Source organism: Xenopus laevis, chromosome 1L (assembly GCF_017654675.1).
Source record: "Xenopus laevis strain J_2021 chromosome 1L, Xenopus_laevis_v10.1, whole genome shotgun sequence".
Classification (NCBI taxonomy): Eukaryota; Metazoa; Chordata; class Amphibia; order Anura; family Pipidae; genus Xenopus; species Xenopus laevis.
The window spans coordinates 171,158,893-171,184,793 of record NC_054371.1 but is presented as its reverse complement, the minus strand read 5'-3'; the positions used below and the strand labels follow the sequence as shown (position 1 = coordinate 171,184,793).

At 35.9% G+C, this 25,901-nt stretch overlaps 1 protein-coding gene across 2 annotated transcripts in view; it reads left to right on the top strand.

The window, feature by feature from the left end:
• The window catches only part of LOC108716320 (adhesion G-protein coupled receptor D1), a 277,355-nt gene that overhangs the window by 168,946 nt on the left and 82,508 nt on the right, over window positions 1-25,901 (top strand). For both annotated transcript variants that reach the window (XM_018262431.2, XM_018262435.2), the window contains 2 exons: window positions 73-146; window positions 4,473-4,596. In XM_018262431.2, the coding sequence (XP_018117920.1) occupies window positions 73-146; window positions 4,473-4,596 (198 nt within the window). The remainder of the gene's footprint in view (window positions 1-72; window positions 147-4,472; window positions 4,597-25,901) is intronic.

Genomic DNA, 25,901 nt, shown 5'->3' with positions numbered 1-25,901 from the left:
CAAAAAGAAAAGGTGTATGAAACATTGGTGGAATGAGAAATAAACTGTTTTGCTTTATTTTTTATTTTTTAGACCCCCAAACTTTATGCTGAAGCTGTGAATGACAGTAACCATGTGTATATGTACTGTGCCTTCCTAAACTTCAGGTATGTGTTGGAAGAAATCTTTGCAAATTCTAAACAACATTATACTCTGTAGTACATGTGGGATGTTTTAGTTCTGAAGTGGCAGGTGGGGGTTAGTACTAAAAGATTTAATTAAGATCCATTTGATTGAAGGGAAACCATTTTCTTAAGTTTTTTATGATCTTTTTCTAGCTATGGTAGAAAGACTGGAGGCTACACTAGCTAAAATGGCTATTCATTTATACCCTAAGGGGCATATTTTATACATGAGTTGATTTTACACTAGAAAAAGGGAAAAATGGCAATGCAACTACATATTTAAAAGTGTTAATATTTCAAACAAAAACATTTATCATTGGATAAATTATATATGTAAAAGCTTAGAGGTGCCTATTTTTTAAAAGGATGCACAAATCCTGCACCTCGAGGGACTTTGTAAAGTCTGCTGTAATGAATGGAACAAAGACAAACTGAAATAAGAATTTATATAATTGGCTTTGTTAGAAAATTTTACAAACTATGACAATTTTGATACTAGGCTACAGCACTTACATGATATTTGTATGCAAATTTTAACGCTTAGCTTCACTACTTTGTAGTAGCTTTATAAATATCCTTCTTTTTACAGGATGATTGGAAACCTAAAAAGCAGCACTGTATATAGACATTCTAAACCACATAATACACGACTTTGAAAAAATTGCCCTTAAGGTTGCCAATAAGCTGGCCATAGAGGCAAAGATCCGATTCGGTTCGAATCCTTGAATAATCAGACTTCCCCATCTCTCGACCTGCCACTAACCATTCCGATCAAATAAAGTAGAAAAGAACAGATCAGCCGATGTTCTGCCCCTGACAGCAATCGTACGAAAGTTATGTCTGACAAAGCTGGTAACAGTCTCCCACTGGAAATTGTACAATTGGCAATACATGAAGAGGAATTATCTGCAGCGGACAAACATTTTTTTAACTTTTAACCTGACCGATCGACCAAGCGACCGGTCTCCATGGGACAAAAAATGTCGGGACAATCCACACATGATCTGAAAATCGTACGAATCGAGGATTCGTCCGATTGAATCTTTGCATCTATGGCCAGCTATAGTCTAAATAACATAAAACCATGACTAGGCAAAACTGTGCAAAAAAATTGCTAGTGAGCAAATTTTTACTTAAAAATTTCCAAAATAAGCAACCTAAAACGCAGAGAGCTTTTTATTTTTGGAAGAAATTGAACCATGCAAATTTAAAATGATCATAGAAAAGAATCAATGCTAGAAAATGCAAATGAGATAAGGAATTCACTGGTTTTTTTCCTGCCATCTATTATCCTCCAGAACCTGATGCTCTGTAAGTAATAAATATGCCCCTATATGTTCAAATCCAGATCTTTAAAATTACCATGAATTCAATCCTATAAAAATGCTGGGATATGACTGAATCCTGAACCAAATCCTGAATTAGTTGGATCCCTAATTCATAAACCTTTTCAGGTCTTTAAAACTAGGTCAAAAGAAAAAAAAAATCAGATATAAGTTTGCAAGTCATAACTTCTACCTTGCTGTTTAGAGAATAACTGAACATACAGTAGGAGTAAATCAGAATTATTGAAGCGTAGCTTTCTTTAACCTTTAATAACATAGCTGATGACTTGGTCAGCTTCCTAAAAGCACAAGCTTAAAACTGTTGCTAATGTTATTATACAATCAATTTACTGAAATCATAACTCAAAATTATTTTCACAGCCTTTTTTGTCAGTTATTGCACCTATTTCTACAGTACTTTGGAATGAGTTGATTGTCTAATGTGTCATTCTATAAAATATGGAAATATAATATGCTATTATTATGACATTTAGAATTCAAATACTTAAACGTTTCCAACCTGTTGTCAATATAAAACCCAAAAGAAACAGCATTACTAATACATAAATATGCAGAAGGATATTCCAACTTGTTGGAACCTCATACCTCTCCTGCAACATAAGGCACTGCCAGCAATTTCAGTACTTGGCATTATATAGCATATGGCTGCATTACAAAGAAAAAATTTAATTATAAGCGACATATTTATACAGACTTGGATTTGCCTGGACTAATCACACAAACCTAATACTCAATTATATAATACAAAGTCAACATATTTTGTCTTGATTATCTTCCCTAGTTCTCTCTGCATACTAAGTTAAAAAGAACTTAAAGACAAATTAGTATTTCTAAAGTAATACTAGGGGGGGGCAGATTTATCAGAGGTTGAGGGGAATTTTCGAATGAAAAAAATTCTAATTTCTTGATTTTTCTAAGTTCACCAATTGACTCAAAATGGGTTCTAGGAGGTCCCCCATAGGCTAAAACAGCAATTTTTTTTTTTTAAAAAAAGTTTATGATAACTATAGTGATACCCTAATTAGGTTTTTTGGTGTTATATGGATGTGCAATTTTAAACGTGATTGGAAACACAAAACTACACAAATGAATGAAAATATATTCCCTCCCCCATTTGCTCACTAATGAAAGCACATCATTCTATCACTAATACACTTTTAGACCAAATTATTATGGTTAATGAATTACTCACCAAAGGATATCCCCCCTTTTTTATAAAATTAATCACAGATCATTGATTATTTATTTATTTAATATTTTATTCATATACATGAGTCTATCGAATTAAGTAATAATGTATACAACACAAATTTTCACTAGGATACTTCTTTGACTGTCATTTTGATACAGATATTCATATGTTTTATTTTATGTATATGTATAATTCTGAATATTTGTATATTATTTTGTGAGAACACTTCTTTTTCCCTTTAATCTATTAATGATATGCATAGGTGTCACTATTTAAGCACCTACACATGTATGCACTAATTACTCTGATGAAGTGTCAGGTTTACTGACACGAAACGCGTTAGTTGTAATCCCCCTCCACTGTACTTTTAATGCGCTTAATAAAGCCAACATCTTGATATTGAAACGCCTGACTCCGTGACTGCTTTGGACGGCGCTCCGTAGCGATACTATTGGAGTATGTGTTAAGCCGGCTAGAAGGAGCCAGATGTATCGCGAGAGCTGCGACTCAGCAGGAGCCGGCGTACCACGGGTGAGCTCCGCCATTAACCGCATCGTTTCTGTGTTTGTTAAAACAGCAATTTGACAGTTTTTAAATGGCGAATGGTCGAAGTCGAATTTTTAAAGAGACAGAATTTTTTTCATTCGAAAATTCACCCCGACCTTTGATAAATCTGCCACTTAGGGACAGGTTTATGAATGTTGGAGCCTTCGGGTACTAAAACCATGCAAGAGTTCCTAAACTCTCACATGTTTTTTTCATTTAGATTACCTCTGCTTCCTTTTTTTCCCAAACCAAAAAATAAAAAAAGGTTTATTATTAGTAATAATAATAATAAAAATAATAAGTTATGTTAAATGGGACTTGTACCTTATCATTATCTGTCGCAGTTCTCTTGCACTTCCCATCAGTGTAATTGCATATCTAAAGTTAAAGAATCAAAACTGCCAACAATGCACATTTGCCACCTGGAGAACACCTTTATTGTGCGGGTCACAACGGGGCCCATTCGCTAAGCTCGAGTGAAGGAATAGAGGAAAATAGAGGAAAAATAATTCGAATTTCGAATGTTTTTTTTTGGCTACTTCGACCATCGAATTGGCTACTTCGAACTACGACTACGACCTTCGACTTCGAATCGAATGATTCGAACTAAAAATCGTTCGAATATTCGACCATTCGATAATCGAAGTACTGTCTCTTTTAAAAAAACTTCGACCCCCTAGTTCGCCACCTAAAACCTACCGAGGAAGGTCCCCATAGGCCTTACAAGGTTTTTCTGATCGAAGGATAATCCTTCGATCGATGGATTAAAATCCTTCGAATCGTTCCAATTGCGCTAAATCCTTTGACTTCGATATTCCAAGTCGAAGGATTTTAATTAACCCTCGATATTCGACCCTAGGTAAATTTGCCCCAACATGTTTGGGATACCTCCCTTTATCAAGTGAACAACAAACCAAGTGGTTAAATACCTTACCCATAAGCCCCTTCAAGCTCCTCCCTTCAGTGAATCTTGGGTATGCAAAAACACTTATACATAAGATACAGCATGTGTAGAACAACAATAGCCCATTCAAATTAATGTCCATAATTAGTCCATACATAGCAACATCTGTTTCCAGTGTCCAGATCACATAGTCTGTACTATTACATGTCAAATACAAAACATGCTTCATGCTACAAATACAAAACACTGGTTAGTAAACTATGTAAACTGAGAGATTGATGGATAAATATATTTACTAACCTTTCATACATTTTTGACAGTTCGGGCTCTGGAATATGGTCCAATAAAGGCTGCATTCGCGTTGAAGGCAACTTGAATTACTCTGTCTGTCGCTGCAATCATCTTACAAATTTTGCTATTCTGATGCAGGTGGTCCCATTTAAGGTAAGAAAACCATATTGTTCTCTAAATTACCCCTAATGATTTTGGTATTTCAAGTAAAGTTAATTATTAATTGATTTATAGATTTATATTATCCCTCAAATAAAAGCAGTTCTTATTTAGAAAATGATTATTATTATTATTATTATTATTATTATTGAAGGAGAGAAAAAATCACTGAAGGACCTCTAGATGAAATAAAAAATATTTATTTTTCAATAAGTCCACCATGAACATAAGGAGAGAAAAGAGAACCAATCACAGGAAAATGGTGAAAGAAAACTGAACATTAACCATTGAACATTGGTGGTTAGAAGACATCCTTATTTTAAAGCTCCTCATAGACAATAACTGATTTATTCTGCCTGTTGGTTAAAGGGAATCTGTCGTCATTTTAAACTTTTTTTTTTTTGCATTTTTATAAAAAACACACATCCATAAACACTGTCTGGCAAATAAAATGTTAATCCACAAATCCATGACAGACAAGACTAGGCTCTATTTACAGCAGCTTGTAGGAGGGAGGGGTAATGACATCACTCCAACTTGCAGTGCAGCAGTAAAGTGTGACTGAAGTTTATCAGAGCACAAGTCACATGACCTGAGGGCAGCTGGGAAATGTCAAAATGTCTAGCCCCATAGCAAATTTTAAAATTAGATATAAAAAAATCCATTTCTTGTTTTGAAAAACGGATTTCAATGCAGGATTCTGCTGTAGTAGCACTATTAACTGATACATTTTGTAATAACATGTTTTTCCATGACAGTATCCCTTTAAAGTTATGCAGGACATGAAATGGAGTACCATCACATTCAATGCACATTGGCAGGTTCAAGTGGCTTAAAAAGGTCTCCCTCTCTACAATTAAGTTAAAAAGTTAATCTTTATTTAACATAAAATTAAAAGAGTAGGCATACAGACCAATCGGTGTTCCGCCTTACGCGTTTCATACCCACTGGTACTTATTCATAGGAATACCAGTGGGTATGAAACGCGTACTGGTGGAAGACCAATTGATCTGTATGCCTACTCTTTTATTAACTTTTTAACTTAATTGTAGAGTTTTTGGGATATACTTTTTTGGATCTGATATATGTGCCCTGTGAACTGGGGACTATATCCCAGCAACCACAGCCCTAGACAGGCCTTATAGACTGCAGCAGACAATTGCTACTATATTTTTGGACAGATTTATTAAGGGTCAATAGCAAATTCAAATTCCAATTTTTTAATTATTTGGTGTCAAAATTTACACATTAGAATTTTAATTCCCCTGTTTGAATGTAAATTTGAATGTGAGATTTATCACACCTTGACCATGGAAACAGTTCTAATTGGAATTTCCTCCATCTAAAACCTGCTGAGTTAATTTACAAGTCAATGGCAAAAGTCTGTTGAACCATTTGAATTGTTAATTGCGTTCCTGACATTCAGGTTTTTTTTAAGAATTCAATAGAATTTTTGGGTCGGTACTATTAGATCAAATATTAGACATTCAAATTTTTTCTTAAATAACCTCCCAGTCAAATTATATTCAAATTTATAAATTCACATAAATTTTACATAAATTTGAAATGCGACCTTTGATAAATGTGCTTCTTTGTATAATTCCTTATATAGGAACATTGTATAATTAAAGAAGAAGGGTTCCAAACCTTGTCAAATAAATACAGCACTATTTTTCTCTTTTTGATTTTCTATAATTCAATGTCCTGAGTGGGATTTCATCACCCATGAGTGACTGGTGCGCATATATGAACATGTTCTCTTCCTGGGTGGCTTAGTTTGTTAGACAAACCTGCAAAATTCCTCCCTTTGATATGCCCACATCCATATGTAATTCATTAAGATATATTTAGTAAGAAGCCTTTCATCTCAAAAGTTTGTGAAAAAGGCACAAACGTAACAGACAAGCAGCCTTGGTATAAGTTTCCTGTCTAGAACACCATCGACAGTTATTGGGAAATATGATCTTTTTACTGTTTTATGCCTTTGATTTTCAAGATTCCTCCTCCAGTAGCATAATGAGAGCCAAAGTTATCTTTCTGATCGGTAACATTTGAAGTGGCTGGACCCTTAATTCCACCTACTGTCATTTTTTAGAAGGAGGTCGTAGGTTTTAAATACATTTTCATGACCCTACTGGGAAAGACTGATTGGTTTCCATGGAGATGCCACTAATATTTCTGGCCTTTCTTCCTGATTCAGAGAGTGAGCTCAGCTAAGATATGTTAAAAGTGTAATCTGTGAAATGTGAGAAATAAGGATGTCCTTCCATCAAACCAAATACACCCATTATTCAAAACCATCAAGCTAGCGTTATTTCTAAGATGAGGAGGATATTATACAGGCTTATGTTTTGAGAATCATGGGTTATGATACAATAGTCTATTGGCTCTTTGGTTGACACGATGCTGTGGGATAAACGTTCCACAAAACCAGTCAGAGGCCACTACAGTGTGTTTATCTTCACCATATTGCTAGAGATATCATTTGTATCAACATGCAGTTATAATTCTGGGGAAGGGCCTTGTAGATTTCTCAACAACAATTGTAAAAATAGATGTATAACTAAAAATACTAGCTTGTCATGGGAACTCACAGTAAATCATTTCACAGTCACTGCCCACAAATGTTCTCATTCATTCTTTAAATACACGATGAGGAGGTTTGCAGGTATGCATAGAATTTCCTGACTATGTGGCGGTTTTTAAGGTAGCTTAAAAAAAGCAGTAAGGATTACGATGAAGTAGATTTAGAGATTTGTGCTGATTTAACGTCCAATTTATTTGTAACATTTTTGTATAGTTCATCCTCTGACATTTTTCTTGCAGATTGCAGATGATTGCAGATGTCTTATGAAAATAGTGTTAAAATTATCAATATTAAATATACATGTTTTTTTATGAATCCAAATGTAGCATCGGCATTTGATTCAAAATAAGGCAGAAAATGTGTGAATGTTTAGAAAATTTACTATTCTAGATCTATATGTGTTAGAACGTAAGGCTCAGTTTTCAAAGTTTCAAGCTTTTCACAGCTTTTCCAGTTTCCAGAGACAACAGTGCTTTTTACCACAGTTCAATATTTTTACCTAAATTTTACAAAATAATCGATGCCATAGTGATTTACAGAAGCGGGCGCAAACTATCATCTGTATGCAGAGTCTTTGTTGTGTGTGAATGGTGTTACACTGGCGCAACATACAAAAAAATTGCATGAGTGTGTGCCTGACTAGGTGCAAGTACAAAATAAGTTTTCCTAACTCATTCCTTCTTTGCCTTCATAGTGCCCTATATGTCAGCTAGCTAAATGAGAGGCCTATTTAATAAAGGTCGAAAAATTACACTGATCGATCCAAAAAAAAATTAAAAATACGAATGCCTCTAAGACTTCTAAAAATTTGTTTTTTCAGATAATTCCTAGAGAAAAAAATCTGAAAACCTGTAAAAGTCTAAATGGATTCAAACCACGAATTTTTAGAGATTCGGAAAAAAATCTAGATTTGATAATGGACCCCTAAGGGGAAGTTTCAGCGAGTGTGTATACAGATGAACAGTTTTTAAACTCTTGGGGGAAGATTTAGCAAGGGTCGAAGTGAAAATTCAAATTTTTGAATTCCAATTTTGAATTCAAATTTTTCGTTTTTTAAGTGGATATCGACTAGGGAATGGTTAAAATTCAATTCGAGTTTTTAAAATAATTCAAATTTGATTTTGATTTTCGAAATGTACAGTATCATGTACTTCAAGAATTCAAATTGGACTATTTACAAACTCCCATGAATTTGAAATTCGACCCTTGATAAATCTCTCCCTTGGAGTATGTGATTTTGGTTTTTGCACAATGTGTCTTACATATGTTAATTCAGAAACATGCAGTTTTTTTAGGCTTTCTTGAAATGCAGGCAATCAATATTTATACAGTAAGCACTTTGACTTAACTTCCTTATCATCAGACCTGTTTTTTAATTCAATCGGTAGATCAACATATTGGTTGTTTTCCTTCACATGGAATTATAAACATGCCATTTACAGGGAAATAACCTAACCATATGAAATTAGTCCCCTGTGTTGGCCAACTTTAATTTAAAAAAAGTGTCTACGTTCTGTTTTAAACTGAGCCTTTCATCATGAAAGCTGGATTTAGCCCTCGCATACCTGTTTAACTACATGATTGTTTTTCAATTCTTAGTTTATGGTGACCATTTTGTCATCTACTCTACTAATTGATTAACAGAGTTTCATTTGTTTTCCTTGCCTCAATATTGCACCAGCACTTGAAATCCTTAGGGATATAGCTGACATTATAGGAGACCTTTCTAAAATGCCAGCAAAAGGATCTGACCTTGTTACACATTTTATATCTACAGTAAAATTTTATTTATGTACCAATTCCATGTTAAGTCTTCCACTGGCACATAAAACCGGAAGCAATTAAAGTAACAAATACTGTCTGACATTTATGATTCCCTGTAGTCATTAGGGTGCTATGCTGTTTGGACCTCACTATACTCTTTTTTGAAAAGATACTGGATTTTTATTCTTAAAAAGTAGAACTATTAAAATCACTGGCTATATTTCACTGTATTGGAATGCTACAGCAAATGCTTTTAATAATAAAAGTTATTTGTGGCATTGAACACACTGCATAGAGGAACACATATCTTCCAATTATAGTCCCAATTATAGGCTGTTACAGTTCTTGTTTATTGTGGAAACACATCTTTTATTTCCAGTCATGGGCTGTATTTTCTCTTTCTCAGAAAGAGCTTCTGCTAAGATTTACATCTCATACAGTACAAAAAATGCCAAGAAGGTTAACATAGGGCCTGTAGGTTAACAGGCCGTATTGACTGAACCAATAGTGAAAAAGGGGTATACTGCCCCTTTAACCAGAGTTTCTTACAAGCTTTGTCTCCTGACCTTCCCCTGATTCTGCTCACTGAATTGCTCTAACTGCCCTAAATCCACCCACAATAGCATTCATTTCATTAAGTCATTCCTTGCCTGTTTCTCACTAACCAACTCATTTTACCTTTCATTTGCCTGCCCCACTTTCTAGCTAAATAACCCCCCCCCACGCTGCACTCCCAATTGGAGCTTCATTCACACTCTCGCTGAACCTTACAATAATAAATTAATCTTAACTTGTTTAAATCTCAACATTTTTAAAAACTGTTATTTTAAGGAGATATCATTGTCAAAGAAGCAAATAATCAAATTTTTGCTAGTAACACAAGTCAGAATTTATCAAGAGTTTAATAGAAGGTGGCTAAGTTACCATTTCAATCTTATCTGACAAACAGCTAATTGCCATCATAGTTGAAGGAGCTGGGGTATTTTTACAGCTGAGCCACAGGCTTTTGCCATTGACAAACTGCAGATAACCATATAATAATTTGGATTAATCCACTAATCTCCAGCACTTGAATATGGGACATGAAGGTCACTCCTGTACAGTTAACAGTTTTCAACCATCGTCCTATGTAAATAATGAATGTATTTTATAGGGGCAGCCACATCAAAAACTGAATATGTATTCTGTCACTAATACTCTTACTGGGAAACAGAGGTAGCTGGCTATATGAAATTGAATTGATGATACTTACTTTATGTTGTACAAGGAAAAACTTTCAAAGTTGGGTTTGTTTTCACTGAAGAAGAGATGCTTGTGAAGCAACTCTTTACAAATATGTTAAAAGCATATACAGTGTTATATGTCGCCAGGATTTTGTTGTAGCTACAAAACGCCAAAAAATACCCTGCCATAGACAACACTGAGAATTCATTCTACTAACACACTCAAGTCATGTAATCACTCAAAAATACATGTAAAGGCATTTTTGAGCCATTGGGCCAGATTCATCTAAGTGGGAAAAAGGTTTTTCACGTTAAAAGTCATGGATGAGATTTAATTTGAGTTGCTATTAAATTCGGAAAAACTGAATCAGGAGAAAGGTATTTCTCCTCAAATTGAATCTTATCCACGAGTTTTCACATGATAACTATGAAATAACGTTTATGTCACTGAATTAAATCTGGCCCATTATGAGACAATTCTCAAAGTTGGAATTTTGTAGCCACAACAAATAGCACTGTCTGTCATTGCCCTAAAGGACATTATAGACATATAGGGGCAAATTCACTGAGATTCGTAGTTGCGCCGCACTTCGCCACACTTCACCAGGCGTAGTTTCGCCAGCACTCCGCAAATTCACTAAAATCCGAAGTTGCGCACAGGGGTAGTGTAAGGTTGCAAAGTTGCGCTACCGTTGATTCGCTAAGCGAAGTGAAGTTACGCTAGCGATGGTTAATTTGCATACAGCGCCAAATTCAAATTTCAATGGAGGAATACGTAGAATCACTACAAATGCCTGGGAAACATTCAAAACATCAAATAACATTTTTTTTTTGCCCTACACATGTACCCACTGTATAGTTAAGTTGCCATGAGTTAGGAAATGTAGGGGGGAAGGAGGGGAGCCCCAAAAATTTTTTCGATCTTTTTTTTTTTTTATCACCCATAATATAGAAAATACGCCAGTGTTTTTTGGGACTTAGAAAAATTTGAATTTTTTTTGAAACAATCCCTATCTACTCTATTGCGCTTCGCCTGGTCTGAGATGGCGAAGGAAGTCTAGCGTAAAAGGTAGTGTTCAGTACACTGCGCGCGTTAGTGAATTTGCGTAGTTTTGTCCGTAGCGAAAATTCGCCAGGCGTAAGGGTGCGAAGTAACACTAGCGAATTTACGCCAGCGTTCGTTAGTGAATTTGCGAAGTAACGAAAATGCCCAATGCTAGCGAATTGACGCTGGCGTTAGGCGCTTCAGCGCTTAGTGAATTTGCCCCATAGTAGAGGATCTTTTTCCCATACAGAAAAGAACAAAAAATAATGGGACAACCCTTGAAGAAAAGAATTTTCCCTAGAAGTAATGCAAATGGTTCTTCACCAGAAAGGAGGTGTGAAATGCTTTGCTGGGAGTTCTTCTTCTACCTTCATTTACTCATTGGACAGGAAAAATATCCAGGGCTATTGTTTACAGTAATCAGTGTATAAAAATAGATGTTCATGTATTTGCACTCTAACAAGGAAAGAAGAGCATTTTGCTGAAGATATTTTAACTTTTGTGAATAAAAAAAAATGTTATACAAAGAAAACTTTGTTTAAAAAAAAGAGCCAAATTACAAAAGGAAAAATACACCTTGTAAATTCAATTTTCATATTGTTGTACTAATAATTTTTCTTTGGCAAGTTATAAAGGAATGAGATAGTATGGTTCTAAAATTAATTCAATCCAGTCTTTCACTATGGAAGCTTGTGGAGTCTTCGGAATTTTGGTACAAGATTCTGACTCTCCATCTGACTCTCAGCCGATAAGACTTTTATTTAGACATAGGGACTATCAAACATGATTGCCCTTTGTGTTCACCTGCATGTTTAATTAGGAGTTATTTGAGGAAGTTTGTTCAGGGGTTATTTCCACACCACTATAAAATTGGCAGATTCCTGCCAATATAAACATAATATTGTCTTTTTTCACCTTTGTAACTGCTGAGAGCAGAACAGAACTACAGTATCTATGTTGTCATAAAAGCGAGCATTCTTGAATAAGCAGTGTAATGATCTGTAGATTCACATGGAAGTGCTGTAGGGGTTTTTTAATAGCAGGGCAGGCTGACAAAGTAATAAAGTTAATTTCATATCCCCAAATAAACACGTTAGTCATCATACGCACACATATTAACAGGGAGTTATTTGCTATTTCAAGCAGCAGTATGCTAACAACAGTGGTTAAATTTTGCGTCTGATCTCCCTAGAGGGATATTAACTATGCTCAGGAGACAGCATCACAGATGTGCAAATATTTCCCTAGTGAACATAAAACTGGTATATTCCTTCTTGGAAAAAAATAAATATTTTCTGGAAAATTAAATTTACCATGAATAGCATAATTTAACTGAGAACCAGTGAAATAATCAACCATTGCTTCATTTCCTTCAAACCAATAAAAGCCTGTAATGAAGAGTATGGTTCCTGCCTATGAAACGATGGTAGAATAAAAATGAATACATTTGGAACTGTAGTAAAAGAAGCCTGTTAAATTATACTAAAAGGCTGCTGGATAACTGAATATCTTGATGTTCGTGTATCATTTCATTATAGACTTCTTCCAAAATCTTATGCTGCTTCCAGACTAAAGTATAACCTTAAGAGAATAATGCATGTATGCTTTTCTAAAAATATTTTTATAAATACTATGGTGGGCATTTATAAACACTGGGCAAATTTGCACCTGGGCAGTAACCCATGGCAACCAATCAGATGATTGCATTCAGTGTTCAACCTGCAGCTGGGCTGATAAACTGATTAATAATTGATTGGTTGCTATGGGTTACTGCCCAGGTGCAAATTTGCCCAGTGTTTATAAATGACCCCCTTTGTGTGTTATGAGAAAAAGAAAGGTTCACTAATTGTTATTAGATTAGTAAACTATAATTATTTAAAAAGTGAAAAAATACCAGGGAAAAACCACCGTGCTATGGTAGAGTCATTTTACTTAAAGGAATAGTTCAGTGTGAAAATAAAACCTGGGTAAATAGATAGGCTGTGCAAAATAAAAAAAAATTCTAATATAGTAAGTTAGGCAAAAATGTAATGTATCAAGGCTGGAGTAACTGGATGTCTAACATAATGGCCAGAACACTACTTCCTGCTTTTCAGTGTTCCGAATTCCCTTAATTAGGATTCGGATTCGGTTAGGCCGAATCTTTCGTGAAGGATTTGGGGGTTAGGCCGAATCCAAAATAGTGGATTCGGTGCAGCCCTAATATTTAGTAGGAAGCCTTTCATCTCAAAAGTTTGTGAAAAAGGCACAAATGTAACAGATAAGCAGCCTTGGTATAAGTTTCCTGTCTAGAACACCATCTACAGTTAGGAGGAAAATGTTATAACTTTATTTCACAAAACAAGGAATTTGCATATGCATATGCAAATTAGGATTCGGTTCGATTCAGTATTTGGCCAAATCTTTCGCAAAGGATTCCACGTTTGTCCGAATCCAAAACAGTGGATTTGGTGCATCCCTAAAAAATACTTTATGCGTCATGTGAAAAAGAAAGGTTCACTAGTTGCTATTAAATTAGTTAACTACAATTCTTTAAAAACTGAAAAAATACCAGGGAAAAACTGATTGCCATGCTTTGGTAGAGTAATTTTACTTATAGACAGTTTGAATTAATAGTAGTGATGGGCGAATTTGGGGCGTTTTCGCTTTGCCGAAACGGTGAAAAATTTGCAAAATGGTGCTGGCACATTCGCCGGCAAAAAATGCGCTGGCGTCCATTTTTTTGACGCTGGTGAATTTTCGCCACTTAATTTTCGCGGCCGTTTTACGAATTTATTAGCCAGCGGCGAATTGTGGGAATTTGCCGTGAATTTGCGCTTGGCGAATAAATACGCTCATCACTAATTAATGGGGTTTCTGGAGCTTACCCTGTGGTCTAAGACCAGACTGCTGACTTCCCTAATTTGGACCAAGATGTGACACATTTTCAAATGTTGCTGTGTTTATTAGAACTAATAACAATAACTATATATATTTCTTAATTAAAACAATAGTTTAAAAAGTATGTTCAGGATGAAGCTGGCCATAGACGCAAAGATCCGATCGTACGAATCAACGTACGATCGGACTTTCCCATCTCCCGACCCTCCACTAACCATTCAGATCAAAGTCTTTACCATTCCGATCAAAGAAGAACAGATCAGCCAATGTTCTGCCCCTGACAGCAATCGTACGATACTTATGTCTCACAACACTAGTGACAGTCTCCCTCTGAAAATCGTACGATCGGCAATACACGCAGAGATATTATCGGCAGGCAACAGAAATTTTCTAACCTGTCCAATCGACCAAACGACCGATCTCCGACGGAAGAAAAATGTCGGGACTCTCCACACATGGTCCGAAAATCGTACGAATCCACGATTCGTACGATCGGATCTTTGCGTCTATGGCCACCTTAAGCCATTGATTATTCCATTGAATCAATGGAGAATAGGGTGGGGCATATGGCCTCTTTAATCTAAACTCCGTACAAATCCTGACTCCTGACCTGCCCCAATCCTGCTCACCAAATGCAATAACTGCCCTACATCTAATGACACTAGCATTCATCTTCTTAACCCCTTCCTTGCCTGCTTCTCACTTACCAACCCCTTTTAACTTTTTTGCCTACCCCACTTTCTAGCCCAGGGGTCAGCAACCTTTACTTTCAAAAGAGTCATTTTGCCCGCTCTTCCACTAAAGAAAAATTCCCTGGATCTGCAAAACATAACACACAGCTTATAAACTTTTATAGGTTTTAACTTTTTTTTTTAATTTTAACTGTTACAACAACAGAATACAACAAACACAAATGCAGTCTGCATGTGTAGGCCTACATTGAAATAAATTAAACACTGAATATCCCTATTAAATGCTAGTATTCTCATCTGTTTAATGGGACTTATGTTTCTGAAGCTCCATGCGGATTTTCCCTATGTCGGGGCTGTAAGATTTGATTTTGATCTTCACACAGGACTGTAGGCTCTCATTTCTTAAGTGGGAGTGATATTTGGATTTTCTGAAGTTCATGTTCGAGAAAACTTGCTCGCATATGTTGAGCCAAAGATGGACAGGACTCCAAATGCATACTTTTTCATGTTCATATACATGTCGGGAATGGCACTCCATGTTTCAAAAACATGTTTGTCTTTGTTTGGGGAAGTTTTTAATATCATTCCACTTGTGCTCTTTAGAGTTCCCCTTCTGTTGAGTGATTTCTTCGAGATCCACTGTCAGGCTTTTGAACTTGGACACCCATAACCATAAGTCTTTATCCGCTATGTCGGCCAGTTCAATTTCAAGATTGGGCTGACTTATCCTTGTGAATGCGGATATGTTCAGCAGGGATGGGTCGATGTTATGTCTTGAGTCTGCGACCCCCAGTCACTCCTGGGATGACTATACAGCCCTCGCACTTGCAGGCGGCTTCCTGAGTGTGCTGCAGTGGTAAGCTAACGCATGAGGCTCCGGAGCCGTGGGTTGCAGACCCCTGTTCTAGCCCTATAAATGCTCCTACCCCCACGTTGCACTCCCAGTTGGAGCCCCATTCACACTCTTGCTGACCTTCATGATAATCTTTACTTGCTTCAAATCTTAACAATTTGTAATACCTTTATTTATATTAAGGAATACATAAAGCTTTATAAAATATCGCTGTCTGGGATTTCAAACAGGTAGAACAGCAGAATTCTTAATTTCAGTTATTATAAAGTTCCAAAGTACTGCATCAGGCATACTTGTAAGGAATTATACTGTACAAACAAACAAAATAATGTGTACTTTATAATGTGTAGGCAGATATTACACTGGCTAAGCTTTGATTACATAGGTTGTACCAAAGCTGCACATTTTTAATATCCAGGTGTTTTATTTTCTCCTTTATAAACAAAAAAGGAATATGCACGGATAAAGTAGCTTATGAAATAATATTTGGTGTTTAACTGGCCCTGCAAAGGTTTATATGTATTCAAATATTCCATTTATTTGGAGCCCACACATAGAAGAACTATTTCTGTATTCTCTGAAAGTGATCTTTTTATATCTGAATTCAACAAACATATATAAAAGGTGCTATAACTCATTACAGATGACTAATACATTGCAGGCGTTTATATTTATGTAAGGTTTCATTAGCATCTGAAAGTATAAAAATACACCTTATATGTTCTTTGATGCTAAAGACCCAGTTTAAAAAGATGTTATGGTGATATTTTTATTCATTGATTTCACCTTTTTTAGGTCTGGGGATTTTTTTTTTTAAATGAGAAGATTGGTATAGTAATTTTAAACCAAGTTATTAATATAATAATAAGTATTGTGGAAAGTAGTAGTTCGCAAATAGCTTTATATTGAACTCACGTTGCCATTTTGGTGAAGGTTCTTTGTACAGGTATGGGAGCCCTTATCCAGAAAGCAGTTATCCAGAAACCTCAGAATTATGGCAGGACCATCTCCGTCGAGCCCATTATAAGGAAACAATTCTAGTTTTTAAAAATTATTCCTTTTTTTATAAAATGATGAACAAAAATGATAGTTACTAAGCTGCATAATGCTCCATAATGCATAATTCATAAAGCTCCATAATGTTGGCAAAACAATACTATTGGGTAAAATTATTTTTTTTCAGACCAGGTATGGAGATCTAAATAGCAGAGAGATCCCTTATTCAGAAACTGATTTCTAAAGAATCAGGGAGTACATTCAAGTGATAATCCAGGTGATAATGACTCAATGATACAGCAAATCTCACACTCCCTGATTTTCTTGCAGGCCACCACTAACCTTTTCCTGAGAGCAGCACAACAGCTGGGGCCTCTTTTTTACAGCATATAGAAATTACATATTACAACATTATCATGAACACTTAGGGGCAGATTTATCAAGGGTAGAAGTTAAAAAAACTTTGAACTTCAAACCTTCAGAGGTCGAAGGTTTTTGGGGGTCGAAGTGGTCCGTATTTGGCCTACTTTGAATCAAAATTTTCCCCCAAAAAAACTTCAATGTCTCAAACTCCACCAATTGCCTCTTTATAGGTTCTAGGAGGTCCCCCATAGCACTTCGGCAGCTTTTAGGTGGCGAATGGTTGAAGTTTTAAAGAGACAGTACATAAATTTCGATATTCGAATTTCGAAGGTTTTTTTTAAACTTTGAATCGAAGTTGGACTATTCCCTAGTCGAAGTACACAAAAAATAGCTTGAAATTCAAAGTTTTTAACTTCGAAAACTCACTTCAACCTTTGATAAATCTGCCCCTTAATGATGCTGCAACCTCTCTAATCCGGCTTAAAGGGATACCTAGTATTTACTTCAGGAAGACCTCTAAAGTGGCTTCTTGCATAAGAGATCTTGCTATTTGACAATATCCAAAGAATAGAAAAGAACCCCCACTAGAACAAACTAAACTCAGGCAGTCACAAAGTATTATTGACACACTTATTTATAGTTAGTTGAATAGACACTTGAATATGCCACTTATTAAATTGTTATAAAGTGCTGTGCAATAAATTATAAAGTGCAGTGCAAGGATTATTAGTGAGGAGCTTGAAAGACCAAATTTCTTCTTTCCCACAATATTATTAGACAATTAATAGAGTGATACCAAATTGATCACCAATTTCTAAATTACTAGTAGTGCTAAAAAAATTATTTAATAATTATAATTGATTGACTAAAATGAGAATATTGAATATATTAGATTATAAAGTGCTACAGTGCTAAATGAATTGAGTAGTCCTTCCTAATTAGTAAGGTTCAATTCGTTAAATAACTAGACTGCCATTAGATAGGATAAAAATAAGAAATTAATTAAATCATTGCTCAAATTCATGAGAAAAGGAGGAAAATGAAAAAAGAGAGGGTGGAGTTGTCCCAAAACTACTACCTAATTTGTTCTATCCCTAGGACACCACAAAGGTGGAGAAGGCAGAGTAACCGGGACTGTGGTCTCGTGATTAACTAAGCCCTAAGCTGATTTGAGAGACTACGATATCCTATAAAACCACAATTCCACGGTCTCCTGGGAGTTTAGTATTGCAGAGAAAGAGAAGGAGTTGAACCGAGCAAAGATTCTTTCCACCACCCTCCAAAAATTGTTTGACCCCAAGTTGAGTATATAGTTTTAAAAGATAACCAGATCTGGAAATGAAACGCCGACGCGCGTTTCGCTATGTTAGCTTTGTCAAGGCGTAATAAACAAAGACAAAGCTAACATAGCGAAACGCGCGTCGGCGTTTCATTTCCAGATCTGGTTATCTTTTAAAACTATATACTCAACTTGGGGTCAAACAATTTTTGGAGGGTGGTGGAAAGAATCTTTGCTCGGTTCAACTCCTTCTCTTTCTCTGCAATACTAAACTCCCAGGAGACCGTGGAATTGTGGTTTTATAGGATATCGTAGTCTCTCAAATCAGCTTAGGGCTTAGTTAATCACGAGACCACAGTCCCGGTTACTCTGCCTTCTCCACCTTTGTGGTGTCCTAGGGATAGAACAAATTAGGTAGTAGTTTTGGGACAACTCCACCCTCTCTTTTTTCATTTTCCTCCTTTTCTCATGAATTTGAGCAATGATTTAATTAATTTCTTATTTTTATCCTATCTAATGGCAGTCTAGTTATTTAACGAATTGAACCTTACTAATTAGGAAGGACTACTAAATTCATTTAGCACTGTAGCACTTTATAATCTAATATATTCAATATTCTCATTTTAGTCAATCAATTATAATTATTAAATAATTTTTTTAGCACTACTAGTAATTTAGAAATTGGTGATCAATTTGGTATCACTCTATTAATTGTCTAATAATATTGTGGGAAAGAAGAAATTTGGTCTTTCAAGCTCCTCACTAATAATCCTTGCACTGCACTTTATAATTTATTGCACAGCACTTTATAACAATTTAATAAGTGGCATATTCAAGTGTCTATTCAACTAACTATAAATAAGTGTGTCAATAATACTTTGTGACTGCCTGAGTTTAGTCTGTTCTAGTGGGGGTTCTTTTCTATTCTTTGGATATTGTGAAATTTTTGAATACTGACTGTAGTCAGACCTCCACCGGAATTAGAAGGATAAAAATCAAGGGGTGATTCGTGTTTGTATTTAAGATCTTGCTATTTGGTAAAATACCAGTATTTATGAAAGGAGTGTTATGAAAGTTTGAAAGTATTTTTAATTTTGAGAAATCAACTTTTCCTGTTTGCTGGGAGAAATATAATACAGCAGGAGAATTATTCAAGCTACAAAATGTTCTGTGCTTTATTGATAGCATCACTTCTATGATGTTACCAGTTATTCAGCAAGGAAAAAGATTAATATTGCAGAGGTACCCTGATGTGTATCGCTGAGATTACAATAGGGGGCATATTTATCAAGGGTTGTAAGTAAAATCGTTCGAACGATTCGAAGGATTTCAGCGATCGATCGAATGATTTTACTTCGACTTCCAAAAACTTAGAAAAATGCTCTAGAAGGTCCCCATAGGCTAACATAGCACTTTGGCAGGTTTAATTTGGCAAAGTATTGAAATCGAAGTTTTTTTAAAGAGACAGTACTTCGATTATCGAATGGTCGAATATTCAAACTATTTTACTTCGAATCGAATACGAAGTCGTAGTCGAAGTATCCAAAAAATTACTTTGAATTTCAAATTTTTTAACTTCGAAAATTCCCTCGAATTCACTTCGACCCTTGATCAATCTTCCCCTAAATGTAGTGTCTACTTGTAAACGAATGTGTGCTGCTAACTAAGCTGAAAATATCAACTTTACATTATAATAATTATTTCTTCAATGTTCTAAAGGTCAGTTTTTTGAATATGAGGGCTCAATTACCATTAGCAAAACTGGGTGCTAAGTACAAAAAAAAAGGTGCCCTTAAGTGCGTGGGTACGGGTCTTTGTTCTCTAGAATTGAGTGTTTTCCTCATGAATACAGCGCTGCCTTATTTTGTCAGTGATAAAATTGACTTGAGGTGGGCACATTTCTACCCTTACCCTCCTCCTAATGTGCCTCTCACCTTAATGAGCATCTTAGGGAGGGAGTTCTGGATGTCTGCAAGTGCTGAGCGCTGCACTTTGCATCAGACATTTAATTGAGTACAAGGTTCAGAGAGCAACAATGCTAGAGACACAAGTGCTAGGCAAATGATCACCTGCTTGTGCTCTAGCATTTTCATCTGGAGCACCTATATAATATTTTTTTATCAACAAAAAAAAATGAACATATGTCATTTACAACTGCCTTCTGGAGCACTGTGGGCTGAGATTGCACATTTCATCTACTATGGCACACTAAGTTAGGGAGTGAAAGAGGGGGTGCCTACATGCCTCCAACCACTTATGAGTATAGTCCTGCATGAAGGCCTGCATCCCAGGTACTATTTGCACTTGTTTTTTTACATTTTGCACCCTGCACTTTGATGATGACTACAATGCAATATTTTACATTCCTTTCATGTCATAGATGTCTGCTAATTGAATCTGTATACAAGCAGCCATAAAAGCTGCACATAAACCCTGCCTTGGAGCCTGCCAAAACCACTTCTTTTCCTCATGATGCTTCTCCATGCAGATCATAAAAAAGAAGCTAAAAAATCTCTTACAAACATTCATAAAGACTCCTAAAATAACTTGTATAATTAGTTCACAATTACACAGGAATGTGGAATGCATTTATTTGATTTAATTAGCATAACTGTGAGAAATGTGAACATTGGATGGCAGGAGTCTGCAATGCATGAAAGTGCGCCGGTATTACCTGTAATCCTGAAGGTTTTAGCAATTGAGTAGATACCATCAGTACTAGGACCAGCATTTATCCATCCAGAAAGGAACATGTGGGTGAAGCACACTGTTAGCTGTTTGAGTTTAGAAGTTGTAGTTTTCCATCAAGGTCTGAATCTTGGATGACTATGGACACACATACGATGGAGCCAAGTATAATACCTTTGGAAAGACCCCATTTTACACACGCCTTGATGAGAGCACATATATTAGTATTTGCACAATGTAAGTATTGTTTATGCTGCCTTCACGTTGAAAGTATTGTTTATGCTTTCTTCAAGAATTACCTGAATATCCTGATTCCATATTGTACCTACGGATATTCCAAGATACTAAACAATCGTATTCTGCTCATTTTGTCTAGTTGTCCAACAGCTGGAGCAAGCCAATCAGGATATGGTAGATATGCCATAGGATTTTTAACTTCCATGTTTGGCCCATGGAAATGCCATGCCCTTGTCTGTTTTATTTTATTTATATGTGTGATTGGTGACAACATATACGTGCGATTTGTGCAAAACTTTTTGCTGATGACAATTCCGACACCCTTTCCAGCAATAATTGGAGGGCACCAAAGTAATACTTTGCTGCATAACATGTGCATGTGTGTACCCAGAGGTGACAGATATGCTGTCATGAGGGCCTGTGGCTGTCCATTGAATGTTTCGCATTTCTCTGGCCAGTTACCAAGCAGTTACACTGGGATTACAAATGTTGTAAATTCATGAACTGACAATCCTATGGGACCATGAGAAATGTTCCTCATCAACGTACCCAGCACTTTTCATAATGAAATAAGAAAGGGAAGTAGAAGTTTTCTCTCTCTCTTCTCTTTATGACATGTGATTAGGCATCAAGGGCCAGATTCAATTTAGTGAGAAAAAGTTATCTCAGAGTTTATCACGTGAAAACTTATGGACAATATTCAATTCAAGGAGAAAATGTGTTTCTACTTATTCAGTTCCAGTTTTTTCCATAGACTTCAATGGAGTTTTCCCATGATAAAGCGTGAGATAAGTTTTTCTGAATTGAATTGCATCTCAAATTGAATGTCATCCATGACTTTTCCCATGATAAACCTTTTTCTCCCTGAATTTAAACTGGCCCCATGTTTTCTTCTTTTACTCCATCTAACATCCTATCATGCTTATCAGAGACCTATCTCTGTTCATGTACTATGGTCATATAATAGTACACCTGTCCTGTCTGGGAAGCTATCCTGAAACCAAAGGCCCATTTATTATAGGTTGAATTAAGCTTTTTGAAAACTCATTTTCTCTAACATCATGAATGCTATGAAAGTCAGGGGCTTAACTACAGAAGAAGCAGACCCTGCAATTGCAAGGGAGTGCAGAGTAGAGTGTAGAGGAGTGTAGAGTAAAATGGTCAATTTATCAATGTTTTGGGGTCTTAGATGGAATTTTCTGGGGGGCCCTGTAATCTAGTTAGACCACTGATGAGAGTTATTAAAAGATCCAAATATAAAAAGTACAAAAGTCTGAAAAGATAAAAAAAAGTCCAACAGGATCAGAGCAGCTCCCATTGATTTCTACAGCACCTTGACTATTTTTACTTACCAAAGTTTTGTATTTGAGTTTTTCATGGGTTTTACACTTAACACTAATCTTGAATCTTTTTTTAGAGAAAATATGTGATTTGTGAAAAAAAAAAAAAAAAAAAAAATGAATGTTAGTTAATTGGCCCTGCATTTGAACCATACAAACAATAGCAAATTGCAGTTGATAATAGCTATTATGTTGTGAGTATAAACTGAACATCCTCTGTAATGAGTAGACTGTTAACATGATGAACTAATAAATATTTTTTAATTTGGGAGGCAGATGTTTAAAAGTACAATGGTTATGCTAGAGTTCTAATGTGTTTCCTCTTTATTGCACTTCCTGACTTGCTGTGAAAGACCTGTGTTTTTAGTGATGAAGTGGTCTATGGAGCATTATAAACCAATTATAAACTGTAAATTAAATTATGAATTGTAAACCTAATGTGCTGTGCAGCGCTCACCTGTCCTTTCAACTGCTGAACGATCCGAAATAACACAGAATCCGCCAGCCCATAAACTCTTCCAGCATCTCTGCTGCTCACAGTTAAACCCCAGTCTTATTCTGCCCTCATCTTTCCTTGCAACACTTCACAATGCAGCACCTCTCATCCATGCCCCTGTTTCTAATTTAATTCAACTAAGCAGGCCTGAAAAAAAAAATCTCTTTTATTACTATGTTTCAGCTCAACAGGAGTTTCAGCTACACTGTGAAGCTATTGTTATAATATAGCTGATATTACATACAGAGGAATAAATCTTGTACAGAAAGCTGAAATAAAGTATTTATAGGAAAACGATATGTTTTGAATGGAAGGTGAACCAACAGATAATTGATATGCTAAATTTCATAACTTTCATAAAAAATCTTATCCAAATGGCAAATACATATGATACCATAAAAAATTACACACAGCACATGTTTGCTTTTAAACAGGAGGCCAGTAAAAGCTACCAAATGATTGGTTGCTATAGATGACAAGACCTGTAGCAAACACTCTGCCTGTTATTATTTAGTCTTAAATATTCAGAAAACTGCAAGACCGTTTCTATAATTATATGTTTTACTTTTTTTGATGCTAAAAATCACTATAAAGGAAGTACCCCACAGTCACAAGGGGGGAGTGAACGGGGGGGGGCAGCTTCCTCTAACATTAAAGGAGTTGGGTTTCTGTGAGGGGTGGGAGTTTGCAGGTGAGCGCAGATATGTACACCAGATTTTTTTGGCAGGGGGGCCCGGCATGCTTCTGTTACGCCTCTGCTAAAAAGATTTGTCATAATTAAATTATATTACATTTTTAACCCATTTGTACTAAACATAGGTATGTACTATACCTTTAGATAGTTAGAAACCAGCTCTGTATTGTTTATTTGTAATGAAAATAATAGAAATGTAGCCCTTTTACCATGGGCACTAGCCCACCCCCTGGTAAGGACTTGTAAGGATATTCCCTTGCCATATGTGTGTGTATATATATATATATATATATATATATATATATATATATATTGTTTTATTCTTTTTTATATGAACACATTTTTTAAAATTACCATTAAGAACGTTAGTTTATAAAAGGCTCACCAGTGTCATAACTACCGGGGGAGCAGGGGGTGCAATTGGGCCAGGGCCCGCACCCCCTCAGGGCCACAGGATTCTGGCCAAAAATAGCATACGGTGGGGGGGGGGCGGCTGCGTGGCCAGCACCAGGGCCCGCCCCCCTCTAGTTACGTTACTGAGGCTCACATCTTTTGGTTAGCACCCCTTCAAATAATGGGCCATCCCAATGCCTATTCTACTGCTCAGAGCAGCAGTCTGAATTTAGCTCCACCCCTTCCCTCTGTGAGATCTCTTCCTGTTCCTCACTGTGTGTGTGTCTCCTCCTGATGAAGCAGCTTCTTTTCCAAGGCAGATGAGTGTGAATCTGTCAGGTGTGTTAAGCTTAGAGTGTGAATGCCAGTGTATGTGTGTGTGTCTTTGTGTGCATCTATGTCTGGATGTAAAATGAACTGTTAGTGTTAATGTGTGTAAGGGCAACTATGTGTAAGAAGGTCTGACAAACTGTGGGTGTGAGTAATAGAGACTATAATGAACCTGTCCTCTTTTATCCTTTCCCTTCTCATTCTTATGAGTTACCCTTCACACTCACCTCTCTATTTGTCTATAATAATGCTCTGCCTCAAGCTATATATCTTTGTATATATAAAAATATCCATAATATTATAATATATTAATACACCTCACCCCCCACTCCTGCTCCTGTCCTGTATCCACCTCATTGTTATTTTTGAATGACTATCTTTTAACCCTTCTGCCACTCTGGGAACAAAGTAGATTTCCCCTAGATTGAAATAGAAGGTATAAACATAGATTCCATACTAGTGACATTTTGTTGTGCACAGACTCTACTTTATGTACAGTAGCCATACTGTACCATAATTTTACATTTTTCAGGGGTCCAGAAAAATGTTGTCTAGTCAGGGAAATTATGCATTATATATTGGCGTGACCACAAAAATGGTATATGAAAAGACTTTAAAATGAGGGTAAGTAAAATGGAGGCTTCACTGTATGTATCCAGTTGTAACTAGAAGGAACAACATTCTGCAAACTGCTGGCTGGTGCTGTCCTGGCATACAAGGAATTTTTGTCACTAATAGAATGGCAAAGCTATACACTATACAGTCACTACTTTATATATTTATAGAAAAGCTGTTGTTCGGTTTGTGTGGAAACCAAAATATGGGTACAAGTCATTTATGTAATTTGTTTTCTTTCTTGCCCCCAGCCCCTGTAAAATTTTATACGGACGCTTGTGCCTTTTACATAAGATATGATATCAGTAGCATAATTACAGATCTTTACGAGTTATTTAATTAGGTGTTACAATATGTAAAAAAAATAATTTCAGATTCAGTGTATAAATTGTAACAAAAACATCACCTTTCCTGCCTGTTTTTTTAATTACTTTATAATTACATTACTCTTCATTATTGAAATGACACATTCATAGCTTTATGTTTTATAGAGAAACTACCACACATACACACTTACATAAATATGTATCTCCGTATTTTAAAATTATTTGAATACATTCTCTGCTGAATTTAAAACTGAAAGAGATTAAAACTCTTAAATCTTAAAACAAGTTCTTGTAATGGCAGATAATGCATTACATGATTGAGTGCTTTAATCTCGTTGTGCAGTGTGAGACTCTACTCAGACACCACTGGGACATTCTGATAAGTCAAAATATAAAACATCTGCAGCAAGTGTCCTTATCCACCATTTCATAAAATTCAAATTACTCTGATAAGGAGCATGTCTTGGAATAAAGACTATCCAATTACAAAAATGTTCT